This window comes from Rhododendron vialii, chromosome 5a (genome assembly GCF_030253575.1).
Source record: "Rhododendron vialii isolate Sample 1 chromosome 5a, ASM3025357v1".
Classification (NCBI taxonomy): domain Eukaryota; kingdom Viridiplantae; phylum Streptophyta; class Magnoliopsida; order Ericales; family Ericaceae; genus Rhododendron; species Rhododendron vialii.
The window spans coordinates 4,787,861-4,802,002 of NC_080561.1; the positions used below are offsets into that span (position 1 = coordinate 4,787,861).

At 38.3% G+C, this 14,142-nt stretch overlaps 1 protein-coding gene across 1 annotated transcript; it reads right to left on the minus strand.

Annotated features, from left to right (window-relative positions):
- Positions 1-10,019: 10,019 nt before the first annotated feature.
- Positions 10,020-11,555, minus strand: LOC131325460 (putative RING-H2 finger protein ATL35). The gene is made up of 2 exons (XM_058357740.1): positions 11,116-11,555; positions 10,020-10,941 (listed from the first exon to the last, which is right to left on the minus strand). Exons 1-2 carry the CDS (start codon positions 11,159-11,161, stop codon positions 10,238-10,240), a joined length of 750 nt encoding a protein of 249 aa, XP_058213723.1. The 5' UTR covers positions 11,162-11,555; the 3' UTR covers positions 10,020-10,237.
- Between the last annotated feature and the right edge of the window lie 2,587 nt (positions 11,556-14,142).

Sequence of the window (14,142 nt, forward strand, 5' to 3'; positions counted from 1 at the left end):
GCCCCCTAACGCATCTTTTCCTGCCTCCGAGTCCCATCCCACATCTACCACCTTCTTCAACATGAGCTCCTCTCCTGGGTCCCTCTCCACGTCATCATCTGTATCCTTGTCCCTCTTGGTTACAGTCTCCATGGCAGCTACCACCGGAGGATTAGAAACCCCATTTTTTACCATTTTCATAGGAACCCAAGCTTCCATAGCATCAGGATTGGTAAAAGAAGAAATCTCCGAGACCCTTACATCATAGTAGACACCCGCTACCTCGACCTGAATCCATTTATCAATGGTGCTGATCTCCTCCGTTGCTATCAAGACCCTCCCTTCACTAAAAGATAAATCTTTGAGGGTTTGCTCATCGACCTTAATAAAACTTCCCCACACCTCAGCAATTAGTTTAAAAGTATAAGCATTCCACACATTCAAAGGAACTCCTGTACAGTTAAGCCAAACGAATCTCTCCATGCTCGCTGGTTCACCCCTCCAAGGTTTCACTTTATCAAACCAAAGCTTCATCCACTGTCCCCCAATAAGAGAATCACGAACCTCTTGGCTTTGGAAAGTAATCAGAACGGATCTTCCTCCCAGAGATCGAAACTGAGCCACCTTGTTTGTCTCTAAGCTGAAACTTACATTCAGGGTCATCATGGTCACCACCCTATGCATCACAGCCACCGCACTCCTGTAAAGCCAACCATTTCCACTGGGTTTAATGCTAAGAGTAATCTGTTGAGCAGTCCCCGATTTCGACGATTCTCCTCTTAGCACCTGAATATAAGACCTTCCAAGAGATTTGCCCCGTTCCATCTCCACCATCACACATTTGCCAGATCTCTGGCCCGAATTTGTACCCTGCTTTGGTAACAGCTCTCTGTCTGAATCTGGATGAAGCTTGGGTAGCTTCACCCTATGCTGCTCTTCATTCCGCCCAAAGCAAGCAACTTTAACATAGAGTCTCACATTATCCACCCACACCCCATTCATTCTAGAAACTGCCATATCTGCCGCCTCGCTACATTCATATCTGACAAAACCAAATTTGTTAGCCGTACGCTTACTCCGTTTCCGCGGAATAAATGCGTCCCTAACTACCCCAAATTTATTGAATGTCCTCTTTAACCAACTGTGGTCCATATTCTCAGGAATATTATCCACAAACAAAGTGAATATCTCCTTGCTTCCTGCCCTTTTCCGTGCCTGCACCCTATGGTTCCTGATCACAGGAATCCATCCCCCCCTCTTGACCTCCATTACGCCCTTCTGCAATATTTCTCTCTCTCTCTCTCTCTCTCTCTCTCTCTCTCTCTCTGCTTTCCAACTGCTTGTCTTATGTTTTATATTGAAGCATTGACAGGTTCCACCAAATATTAGGAGCAAATTATTAATTAAGGAGGCTTGCTAGACTTCTACGTGCAAACCATGAAGAACCATTCACTGCCTTTCGACAACTTGCTGGTGACATTCATAGGGAAGCAAAAAAATAAAAACAAAAAATATGAGGAAAGAAGACAAAGACAGCTCCAGGCATTTTCAGTTTGGCCGGACATGCATGATGTAAAAGAGTACAAATTGACACATGTGGAAGAGCTGGTGGAGAGCTTTACCCTCAAAGACCAAGTTTTTGCTTTTCTTTAATTAACCCTTCTGAGCAGCAATAGCAAGAAGACGAACAGAGCATGGTTACAGAAACGTGAAGGCAGTGCAAATACGGTGCAAGGTGTGAAGCTTTGTATGCCCAAAGGTTACAATTTATAGCGGCTAAAGAGCCAAATTGTTAAGGAAATTGTTTGAACCACTCAAATAAAGAAACTATTAGCAGGGAAGGTCAATATTTGATTTTCTCTAGCCATGGAAATTAAATCCTTCATGGTCTACGTTTCTACTTTTATGCTCTCGCAATCCTTTTTGGGTATGTTTATCACCGCCAGAATAAGTTGAGCATATATATATTTTCGGAAAGATTTTGGGTCTTGCACCGTGAAGGAGAACGGAAATAAGAAAGAAAGAAAAGAAAAGAAAAGAAAAGAAAAGAAGGGGGCAAATTCAATTCCTTATTAAGTAGAGTTGGGAAATTAAATCTCTATGGAAACACAAGAGGCCAAGCAACTCATCCAAAGGAATTCACATGCCTTGTGTAGGAAAGGAAAGATTTGGATCGGTTATTGTATGGAAAAATATTTCGTAGCAATAAAAGTTTCCATGACAGTAAAACAATGGTTTCCTGTCGAATATTCCTTGCCTAAAATTTTAAAGTCAAGCTTGCTAATTCAGAGGCTGAAGCTAAGTTGGGCACAATTCATAGAAAAAAAATTAAAAAAATAAGAAAGTGATTGCTTGGACGAGCCACAGTTTTGCTCGAGGGCCGCGGCGCACCAAGGTTCTTTTTCGTGGACCATAAAATCCATCACTTAAAAAAATTGTCACGAGGCATTGCCAGTATAAGAAATAAAAAAAAAATCGTCTACAATCTGCTCAAATATTTAGAACGGCGAGGTCAAGCAAGCACCTCAAGTTACAAGGACGCCAAAGAACTTCAAGTCTCGCACTCAATGCTAGCAAGCAATCATCCGCCTGAGTCTTGAAGTGGGGGCAAATTTATAGACACTAAAATTTTGGCATGACTTAATTACCGTTCGATCAATTGGGATAAATGTCTTAATTAATTAAAGTTAAGATTAGTCAAAACACTCGAATAAATATTGGACCCAGCAAAATTTTACGGTTCAATTCATTTGAGATACAGTGAAGACCAAAGTAAGTTGGGCTAACTTAATTAGCTTAACGGATTAAAGAGTTAGGCTAGCTCGATTGGCCAAATGGGTTAAGGTATACAAGCTCAAAAGTGTAGGCCCACTTCACATAAATCCTGAAAAAAGAGTCAAATAATAAATATATTATTTCTCTTTTAGATTAAAATCATTCCCTAAAAAGAAGTATAAAATCTTCTTACATAAGATAGGATATGAAATGGGATCAAGATCCAATCAAATCAAGTCAATCAATCAAATCAAATCAAGTCAATAAAAGATCTTATTGTAAGATCTTTCCATACTTAACTCTTCTCTCCCAGAGCCTATAAATAGTGGGTCATATGAGGGAGAGAACACTTTTTGCTTGGCATTCTTCAGAGCTCTCAAACACTTTTCAAGAACTCAAGCATCCTGCAGAGAATCGTCAAGCACTCGTGCCCATTTCTTTGTAAGTCCACCACATCAAATCAATCAGCAACTCAAATCATTCAACAAACCAAGACTCTTGGAGATTTTAAAGATCAAACTCCAAAGTTCAAGTCATCTTCAAACTTTGTTCTTCGGTTCATTCAACTTGAAGATTCAAAGAAAGTTATTGTTTGTGCGATTCAACAAGTATTCAAGCCGTTGAAATGCCAGCAATTCCGGAGATTGAATCAGAGGATTTTGTTCTTTTCTTTATTTAAAGAGCATTTATTAGAGAATTGTACCCCTTTCAATTCAAAATCAATAAAAAAGTATTATTTTGTGCATCTTTTTTGTCTTCTTTATTGCAGGACACGAATTTGTGTGTTACAATACCGATTACTTTTTTTCGCGTCCCTAAGTAGATTACTGATATCGCCAAGAAGTTCAAGTTGATCTTCAATTGAATCCTTCTCTAGTGAATCTTTTTTGCTCAAGGATCATTTACAAAATCAAAGTTCTGGTTTGTATCCATCTGTTGCATTGATTGGCCACCCATGGTAGTTGATCGTGTGCCCAACCCAACACCTTTCTCGTTATTTGACCTATTACTCGTCATTTGTTTATGAATCAAAAGCAGTCTTGCACATCACAACCTGCAGCATAATGGGAAAGTGTAAAATGCTGGTACGTTTGTCAACAGATTGCTGCTCTTAAGATGTACTATAAAATCTCCTTACCCTCGAATCAGAATCAAGTGGATTCAAGCAGGAATAGGAATTATGCAGAAACGGTGAGAAGTAGCTTGGAAACACAACGCTCACATAGCTCTAAAGGTAGTTTTCAGCAGAAAAATGCCAACTCAGGGTCCTTCCTGAACCTGGGGATCTGCCCTCATAAGACCAAAAAAAATTCTGGCTATATGAAAATTACTTACACAACGAAGAAATTGTTGAAAAACTGCCGAGGGGTATTTTTCAATTGTAATAATTGTTCCAAGTACAAAGCAAACAAAATACTAATCAATATTGGGTGCTTTGGAACAGTCAAAGATACTACTATAAAAACAAAAAAGGAGACCGAAGAACATAAGGCTAAGCCAACCAATTACGCAATTACGCACCTAAAGCAACATAAAGCCAACCAATTATAACTTACAAACCAGGCACATTCACAAAAGCTTTTGGATGAGAAAGTTGATAATGACCTCAACAATTACGTTGATTTTAAAATTGACTGCAGCAGAAAGAAATTTCACATCAAATGTGAATGACTTATTCATCGGTGACAAAATCAGGCTAACATGTAATTTACCAAATGCATCAACTGAGAGAGAGAGAGAGAGAGAGAGAGAGAGAGAGAGAGAGAGAGATGCATTGAGCCTAATGTTTAGGTTATGGCGAGTAAGATAATAAGCAAAATCTAAATAAGATTTTGCATCATTTACACATGCCCACTCCAGACACATACACAGAGAGCATAAAAATAATGTTAATCAAAGACGAGAAGAACCGACATAAAGAAGATGACAAGGAGAAACTGTGATACTGTAATCACTTTCAACATGATTGATTCAGCTGAACATAATGACTTGACTGGGCATCAGTTTGATGAGATTCCAAGAAAGGATAAAAGTGAATAGATATGTGACACAAATGAAAGAACGGTAGCAGAACCAATGTTGGTAGAAGTGGAATGACGCCAAAGGAGTTCATAGCTCACAATGGCAGCCAATTGTGTTGGTGATGGAATTAACCAATAGTAACAAACAGGACCACAATAATGATAGGCGATCAAATTTGATCATAGCAATAATACATTTGGTGTTATATCTCAACATATCCTGTCATCATCAGCAAAACATCAAAGGTAAAATCCTCCAACAGCTCACCCATCAGCAAAGATGTCCGTAGATGGCTTTAGCGGTGCTTCTTGTGCAGCTTGCATCTCACTGCCGTGCTCATAAACTCTGTCAGTCAAAAAATAAACAATTTATTTTCTTCTATATAATCATCATATTAGAGTAGAATAAAAGTCGATGATTGTTAGTTAAGCATGTGTATGTTAGTAGAAGCAATACTATCTAACAGGAAGCAGCAAACAATAATATGTGACTATTGTGCCTAGTTGTCTGTAAATTGCTTTGAGGATTTTCGATACAAGGGGACTTTGACCTATGAGGTTACTGTGCTTGTTCTTCGCATGCGCATTTTAAACCTTTTCTTTACTTCTGAGCAGTCATAGCTGTTTCCAGGCTCATGATGTGGACAACGACCATTGATTATGGGGAATTTGCAGCTGCAACTGTTCACCTCAATAAACTAGAACGGGGGGCACATCTTGTGGCAGCATTTCAGTAATTCTACAAGGATGGAAGCAGTTATACTACAGTTGATGGGCTCTTGCAGGCTGGCTGGAACATAACACGACTAACATTTTTCTTTGAAGGTATTATTTGAGAAGTGGATCAAGATAATGTAAGTCCATGTCTCTTCATCAAGAGCGAATTGTTATTTTTGGTAACTGAAAACTTATTAGAAAACACAGTCAATAGGAAAAACCTCCAATACAACAAAGACAAACAAAACCTATGCATGTCTAAAAAACAACCGCAAGAACCCTATACATAACTACAAATATATCAACCTATTGGGGTACACATATAATTTGAGACATGCCAGTTTTCACAAAGGAAGACAGATCAGTTAACTTGACATTCCTACTGTGGGTACAGAAGGACAGCATTCGCAAGGAAAGGAATTCTAGGTAGAAAAGAAAGGGGGAGCTAGCACTTGAAAGCCTGCTTCTTACCTAGAGGAAGGAGAAGACTTAGCATATGAAAATCAATGACTGAGTGATGCTTTCGAGGAAGTTGGGCTTTAATTCTCACTTCAGGTTTTTGATCTGGCCAATCATAGAGTCAGGGACTCTTAGACTGCCCTTGAAAACTGTTGTTCCTTTCTTGCCAGATGAAATAGACCATAGCAGCTAGAGCAAGTGTTCTACGAGTACCAGGAAAACCTTTCTTTTTGAAATTGGAACAGAACCAAGCAACTTTCTGGGACCAAAGAGTAGGACCAACAGGGATACAACTCAGCTTAGCAACAGTGTTCCAGACTTGCTTACAAAAGGAGTACTAAAAAATAAGATGATCCAAAGCTTCATCATGCAGGTTACTGAGAGAGCAAATAGGAGTATCAATGAAACCCCATAAATATTGCAGGTTTCAAACGTGCCTGACTTGTATGTATATTGTTTGCAAGCAACTCGATATCTTGTATTGCTCCAAATTGCATAATTGTAAGGCACCAAACATGAATGTAACCATAATCACAGAGTCGGGCAATTGAGTTTCATCTGAGCCGAACTTTTGGATTCTGATTGAGGTATTCTATCTGGATGGAAGAATTGATTATCAAGAATTCGTTGCTATGACGCGAAAGGGCAATGCGGGAATCGGAAGACGAACAATGCTGAACAGCCTGAATTTGAGCATGATAATTGTAAATTAGGACACCATCAGGGGAACTGTGAAGGTAGTATTTTGTCTTCGATTCGTCTTTGCTTTCTTGCTGCATAGTTGTACTGGTGCAAAAGAGCTAAAAGAAAGTTAATATGTTAAGTCTTGAAAGATAACTACCGGAGAATTGTGGTGAGCATTGCAAGATGAAAGGTTAAAAGTGATGCAGCTGTTCAAGGGGCCTAAGTCATCCAGTGTACGAGGTTTCGTGCTAACATATTTTTCAAAAGGAAGGTTGGGTGGTGTTGTGGCATTTTCATCACTCCAGATTATTTTGTAGTGCATGTTTTCCTACTACCCAAGTGAGATTGTGCACTGGGAACTATCTGGGAGTTGTGTACTTATACTAACCTATAATGAATACCTCCTATGATGACAAGTTAATAATACTTTTATGAGTTCACATACCATAATGAGGAAGTTAATACTTATTTTACGAGCTTTTTATTAGAGTATCAAGTGATGCAGTTGAGTTTTGTGACTCCTTGGCAGATAGGCCTTCCATTTTGACCTAGCGGGTTCATATGTCAGGCTTAAAGTTAGAACTTTAGGCTCCATTTCCAAATTTTTCTTGGAAGAAAATTAGGAAGAAATCAGAAGGTGATGTATCAGAAACCATCGAGTCTTTATACTATCACAAAACTGTAACAAAAAATAGGGGAATGTGCATGTGTATCTAATGTGGTTATTTAGGTGCCATTATAACAGGTTTATACTAGTTCCAATTATAATGATGATTACACTACTATGATATCTGTCAAAGGAACAATGCAGCATGTAAGTGAATGAACTACTGCCCTTATTGGGGGAAGCGTCAAATTGCTCCCTTTGCTAACAGTGTTTAAGTCATTCTTGCATGTTTTTGTGACAGGAAGTGTATGCTGCATGATCCAGGGTCCCCTCTTTGTACACAAATACACTGTCATCTTCTTCCATACATTGCCACAACTTGCTCCTCCTATCATGTAGTACTTTGTGGAATGGCGTCCCCCTGAAATGAGAGTGAAATACAGATAAAGCCCAAGACATCTAATATAATAAAAGCAAGCGAATCTCGTGTATATATCCGAAATCAGGGATGCACCTGAAACCACCCAAAAACATTTAGTTAATAACATAAATAGAAACAACGAAATTAGCAATTTTGACTTTCTCTGCACTTAATCCCTTTCCCTGTCCCAGGTTTAGGTGTTTTCCAACAAACAGGAACAAGACTTATAATCATCATACCACACTATGAATTAGCTTCCAAGCTAAAATGCAGCATCCAATTAGGAAGGGCGTCTTAGATCTTGGATCTCACATGACCATGCACATCAAATAAAATCACTACAGGTGTGGGGAGGCATAAAGCTTTACTAAATTACGGAGCCTTCAATTAGGATTTATTTTAACAGGATACAAAGCAGTTCATCAAGCTCTAAAAAAACAAGCAATCAAAATGTGCAAATGGAAGCAGCCTCCACACAGATGCTACACAAACAAAAATGGACTTGGTTCACATATTGTATGGATTACATCAACTGGGTTTACGACACATGCATACGGGCATAACTTTGTACGAGACTGTTTCTCGTCATATGTGCTATGTCAACGTCTTTGTAGCCACGGAAGGGATTGAAAAAGATCATTTGGAACCAAGCCAAAAAACTCTAACAAATACCATTGACACAAAGGATATTCTAGACTTATCATACACAGTAATCCCAGAAAATTAATGGAGACTTGCACAAATCATTTAGTTCGACACCAGTCTCAAATAGGAAAAGTTAACAGTGTATTTAACATATTTAGTCATAACCTGATACCTTTGGAACTGTCATGTTGGCAAAGATTATCCCATCATTTACTGGAGTTGCGTACAATAAAGCATTAGATAGATTCACAATTATCATGCATAGATCCGCAGGCCACTCTTCTAATGTTGACCACTAGTATTGTAGTTTAACATCCCACAGATTTGTTTTTTTGAAAGGCAACATCCGACAGACTAGAAAAGCAAAAAGAACATGCAGCAAAACACATCTTCCACAGGTCTCTCGTCCACAGTACAACTATTTAATAAGATTACTGATAGCTAAAGTATAACTTAATTATCTTATCACGTGAACATTTAGCGAAACAAAGAAAAAACTAAAGTAAACCAAACAAATTATCAACTAATACAGAAATGACTCAAAAATATGCTGTACTTGTTGTTGAACTGACACATTCAGTGCAGGAAAACTAGCCACTTTAACTCCAAGTAATGATACATTGACTCACGTTCATTATTCTCTTCTTCACATAACGGCTCTTTATGACTTTGTATTATAGGTGACATAGGAATCTCCCTTTAGTTCTGTCATATCGCTATAACCATAAGATCTAGTACGCTTCTGTGCTACTTATTAACTAAGCTAAAGCTGATTTTCAGATACCTATGCCCCTGGAGTGGAGCTTCTATCAGATACTTAGGATATCAACTATTAGAATGATGAGCGAGTGGTTGTGGAGCAACTATGAGAATGATCACAATCTGTCTTGTGCATATATGTGGACATAATTGAGAAGCTAAACTGTGCATTGAGAATGCATAACAGAAACATGGCAAAAATAAAACCCAAATACACATCATAAAAAATTTTGGGCTTCAGAGGAAAAAAAACATAATTACTCAATTAACCAAACAAAGCAAGGACGGAAAATGAAACTTAATCTACAACAAAGTTCAGTGCCCCAAAAAGCAGTCCGAAGGATAATAGCAAAGCTACTAAATCCCGTATAGAAATAGTGGTACTTCCCTTTCAAGGCTCAGTTACACAAACAAGAAAATATCGAATGTTTAATTATTACCCTCAGCAAGTCTCTTCCTTTCCGAGTGCGAATTCGGACATAAAACAACCCAAAAAAATGAGAATTCGCTACCACATAAACAAATTGAAGCATAAATGCATTGCCAACTTAAAATAGCAGCAGTTTCATCTCAAAACTCTGCCAAAATACTATTGAAAATATGTACAAAAGAAAGAAACTTTGAACTCACCAGAAAAAAAAAAGCAGATGGTAGCCAGGCCTCTTCCTATGTGAGAGTAGCAGTAACCAAAGTGTGCAATCAGTAGCATTAACCAAAGTGCCAAACTAGTAGTTCAAGGAGATCATTGATGATTCTATCAAACCACAAGGAAGTAAAACTTGAAAGTGCGAGAATGTATAGGTTTTAGTTGGAAACCAAATCTGCATTAAACTGACAAACAAACAAAACTTTAAAAGGTTTAATTTCATTGTCTCATAATGCCTCCTCAGGTGTGTAGACTGTAAATTCGTGCTAAAAGAACTTCGATGTCGGTTCGTTAAAAGGTCCAATCTAAGCAAGTGACCAAAACGTTTTCATTCCCAATGGTAAAAAGAGTAGCATTCTACAGAAATAAATTAAGGGCCATAAACTACAGACTATACAAAAAAACATTAGAACCAACATACACGAAAGCATTCTACTACAATAAATTAAGGGCCATAAACTACAGACTACAGCAATAATTCAATGGCCATAATAATGTTTAACAACCAAAACATATCCATCAATCTATCGAAGTAATTTCCACGGCATGGCAAAGCGGCACAGGGGACACGAGCTGCTCTTCCTCAGCCATCGGTAAATACAGTGTCCATGATAGATATGAGAGCACGGCATGCGATTCCCCACCAAAATAGTGTCCAAGCAAATCACACATCGTGGTTTAACCGAACAGGACTCAAGAGCCACTTTCTCTAGTCCTCCTCTGACTTGAGAAATAGCCCACTCACCGACAGCCTCGTAGTGCATCTCAGGGAGCAAGGGAAAGGGAAAGGCCTCATCCACTCTGGAATCGCGCAAAGTCCTGGCACTCATCTCCTCCTCGTTCTCACTAATTACAATCTCCACTGTCATAGGCAGCACCTGGCGGTGCACCACATTGTTACCATCATCGTCCACCATCGAACGGGCCAATCTGATCACCTCATCAAATATTGATTCCACAACAGCCTGCGGTAAATCAACGTAATACAGGGTGGAAACAAAGACAATCTCCAGCAAATCCCTTCTCTCCAGAAAAAATTCGCGAGGCATATAAAAACTATCGTCTGAACGCAGCACCAGGACATCGTTCTCAAGGTTTTTATAATAGGCCAATACATTGACATGAAAGAGATCATACCAATCGGGTACAGGGATAAGGGGAGCATAATCATCCTGCCTACACATAAAAGTATACCTCCCGGCAGCCGCCGCCGCCACAGCAGCATGATCTGAATGAATGAATCATGATTAGTACATGATGAAGAACACACCCAGCAGAAAGAAAAAACAAAAAACAAAAAAAAAATTTGAATCTTTGAATTGAAATTGAGATAAAACACTGTGTGCAAACAAAACAAGGGAGCAAGATGATGGAGAAGAAGAAGGGTATTGAAAATTGATACCCGAATCGGCTTCGAACAGTTCATCGAATTGCTTGCAGTAACCCATTATTCCTAAATCCGCCTCCTATCTGGTGACCGATAGAATGCAAGCCAGAGTCCCAGACAGTGAATGAGAAGCCTAGGATTCGTCGGAGTATTTATATTGTGCAAACCCTAAAGGGAACCGACGGGGAGTATACCACGGGAACACGGGGCCGTTCTAGGTCCCGCACAAATGATCCAAACCGTGAAAAAAAAATGTTTAAAAAACCCGAGTAGGATTTCAAAACCTGAAATTTGATATTCGATCCATCTTCTATTTGGATTTCAAATCCTGAAATTTGATTGAAAAAATAAAAGATTGAATCAATTATTTATACATATCGAATTAAGCTGATATTTTCGAGGGTCCACTCTTTTTTTTTTATAATTATTGAACAGCTTTATCATCTGTGAAAAACTCCGAGCGAGTCCCACGTTTCCGTCGATATACTCCCTAGTTCCTACTTTCCCCGGGTCATATTCAAGTTTGGATAATGGGGCCGGATCCAACCCTTTGGTTTTGGGTCGGGTACTGTGGGTCACATAAAAATGAATAATGTATTTATATGAGTTGAGTTTTGTTCACCTCCCATTTAAGAGGGTGAACATTATCATTTTTTCTATTTGTTGAAATGATGTGGATCTCATCACTAAGAGATATTATGCTTACAAAAAAGTGTATTGCAGAGGTGAGAATTACACCATTTCAACCAATATAAGAAAAAGTAATATTCACCTTCTTTTAAAGAAGGTAAACAAAATTGCACTATATTTATATATGCTTATTCTGATCCTAACTAGGGGTACACACCGGCCCGGTAGCCCACCCAGCCTAGCCCGCTTTTTTTTTTTTTTTAAGGATTTGGGATAATTATTTGGGAAAATGGCAGCCCATGACGTGTTTTGATAATTTATACCCACCAAGAACATGCTGAGAACATTTGTTAATGCTGAAAATGTCCTTGGCGAGTATTAATTATCAAAACACATCTTTGACCGTCATTTTCCCTAATTATTTAGGCTTATAGGGTTGGGCTGGGTTGAGATTTTAAGCTCATAAAATAAATGGGGTGGGTTTGAAAATATCTTAAAACCCGGCCCGAAAATTGTTCGTTCTTTTTAGGGGATCGTGCATTTTGCAAGCAAAAAATATGCTCTACTTACAAGATTTTTTTGAGAAAAATTTACACCAATTTTTTTCTTCTTAACGAGATCTTTAAATTGGTGCAAAATGTTTTGGGAAAACAATAATGTTAATACAATATTTTTGGCGTGCAAAATACATGGTCTCCAAGAAGGGGCGAGCAATTCAGGTCGGAGGGAGTAATTTTTTTTGCCTTTCAAAAGAAATTTAGGACGGAAGGAGAATATTGGTTCTATTGACTTTCTAGTTCGAGACAAAGGGAAAATCCCATAATTATTATTGTTCCATCTTCTGCTCCTTTCTTTTCGTTCCATTGAGAGGAGTAAAAATATTCATTGGGCACCTTTGCCAGAGCTAAAACATGTGGGAAAAATTGAAGTTTAGCTCATGATTTTTGGTGATTATGAACCAAAATTAAATAAATTAGTTGCTCCAATGTTATGAGCTCAAGCAAATAAAATAACCTAAAAGGAATATGCATGATAGTAATTCACAAAACATATATTTTCTAATTGTCGTATATGTATGAGATCCAGTTGGATTCTAATTGGCTTGGCAGTTTCAGTCCACATATTCAATGTTTCTAATATATAGCTTCTTCTTTTTCCCATATACACACATAGCAAGCCAACGATTTTCTTTTCATAAGCAACACATAAGCAATAATATTATGCCTCTTTGGATTTGCTGATCATAGTCTATTCATCTTGTGCTTGGAGAAGTCTCATTCAAAGTTTATCTTGAAATTCATGAAGTGCCCACGGGTATTCACATCCACTCCAAGAAATTATGACTCTGTAAGAAATGTTATGCATGATTGGATCGAATACCGCCAGGTATGACAACTGCGAACCAGTATCACTATCAAACTTAGATTTAAATCTGGTCAGTTAGTTGACTCGGTAACACCAACGTAAAAAGAGTCGTACTTGAGCGAATGGGAAAATAGAGAAACCTATGGAAAAGCTGAATTTGTATCAAACTAATAAGTACAGTTTATAAGAACTAGAGAGAGAAAAAGCAAGAGAGAAGAAGTCTCTCATTTCTGATTTTTCGATTACAGAAGCAAGCTATCCCCTTAAACTTTTATATACACTAGGTGATTCGCTGCACGCGAAGTTTTGTGCCTGTGATGTTTGTGCCTGTCATGTTATAGTAGGATTTTATTTCGAGTGGAGTAATTTGTATGAGATAGGACTAAAAAGCCTGAAAGCTGATTACATAAAGGATGGAAATTATAGAGAGCAAAAGATTACATAAGCTGAAAGTTTGAAAGTCAATCTAGGCAGTTGTAGTTTAGAGTACAGCATAGAGCTTTTGCTGCAAATCATACGAGCACATAATATTATTTACACACATAGATTGCCGAAATGTTTTGAAAACCTGAAAATTTGGGAATCCTACCTAATCGGGAAATTTGAACTTCATTCGCTGGATCGTGAGGCAATCGAAGTCGCCAGACATTAACAACGACAGCTGTTGCCGTCGCCGGATGATGTAAAGTGTGAAACCAAATAGTAACGCATCACCTAGACTGCTATAATGCTCAAACGAGTTATGAAACAGAGCATCTAACCACTCTTACCACCTGACTTTCCAAATTCCCAAGATGTTATAGTCACGGTAGAAGTCAGGCTTGGTAAATCGCATGATCCGTTCCTTGGTGCTCTGCTTGGGCAGCAATTGTTTTGTCAGCTGGATGAGTAATAATGCTTATCATTCCAATGTCAAGGGCAACATTTGCTTTACATTCCAACGTTGCTTCATATCAATAAAAACAAAATCCCAAAAGGAAGAAAAGTCTTAGCATAGTAACAATTCAAAGAACCACAATGTTGGGAAAACAACAATGAAACTGTACC

Excerpts from the sequence above, each read along its gene's own strand:
- LOC131325460 (XM_058357740.1), bottom strand. The coding sequence starts at position 11,161 with ATGGGTTACTGCAAGCAATTCGATGAACTGTTCGAAGCCGATTCGG. Across the intron at positions 10,942-11,115 it reads ACTGTTCGAAGCCGATTCGG|ATCATGCTGCTGTGGCGGCG; the intron begins GTATCAATTTTC and ends TCATTCATTCAG.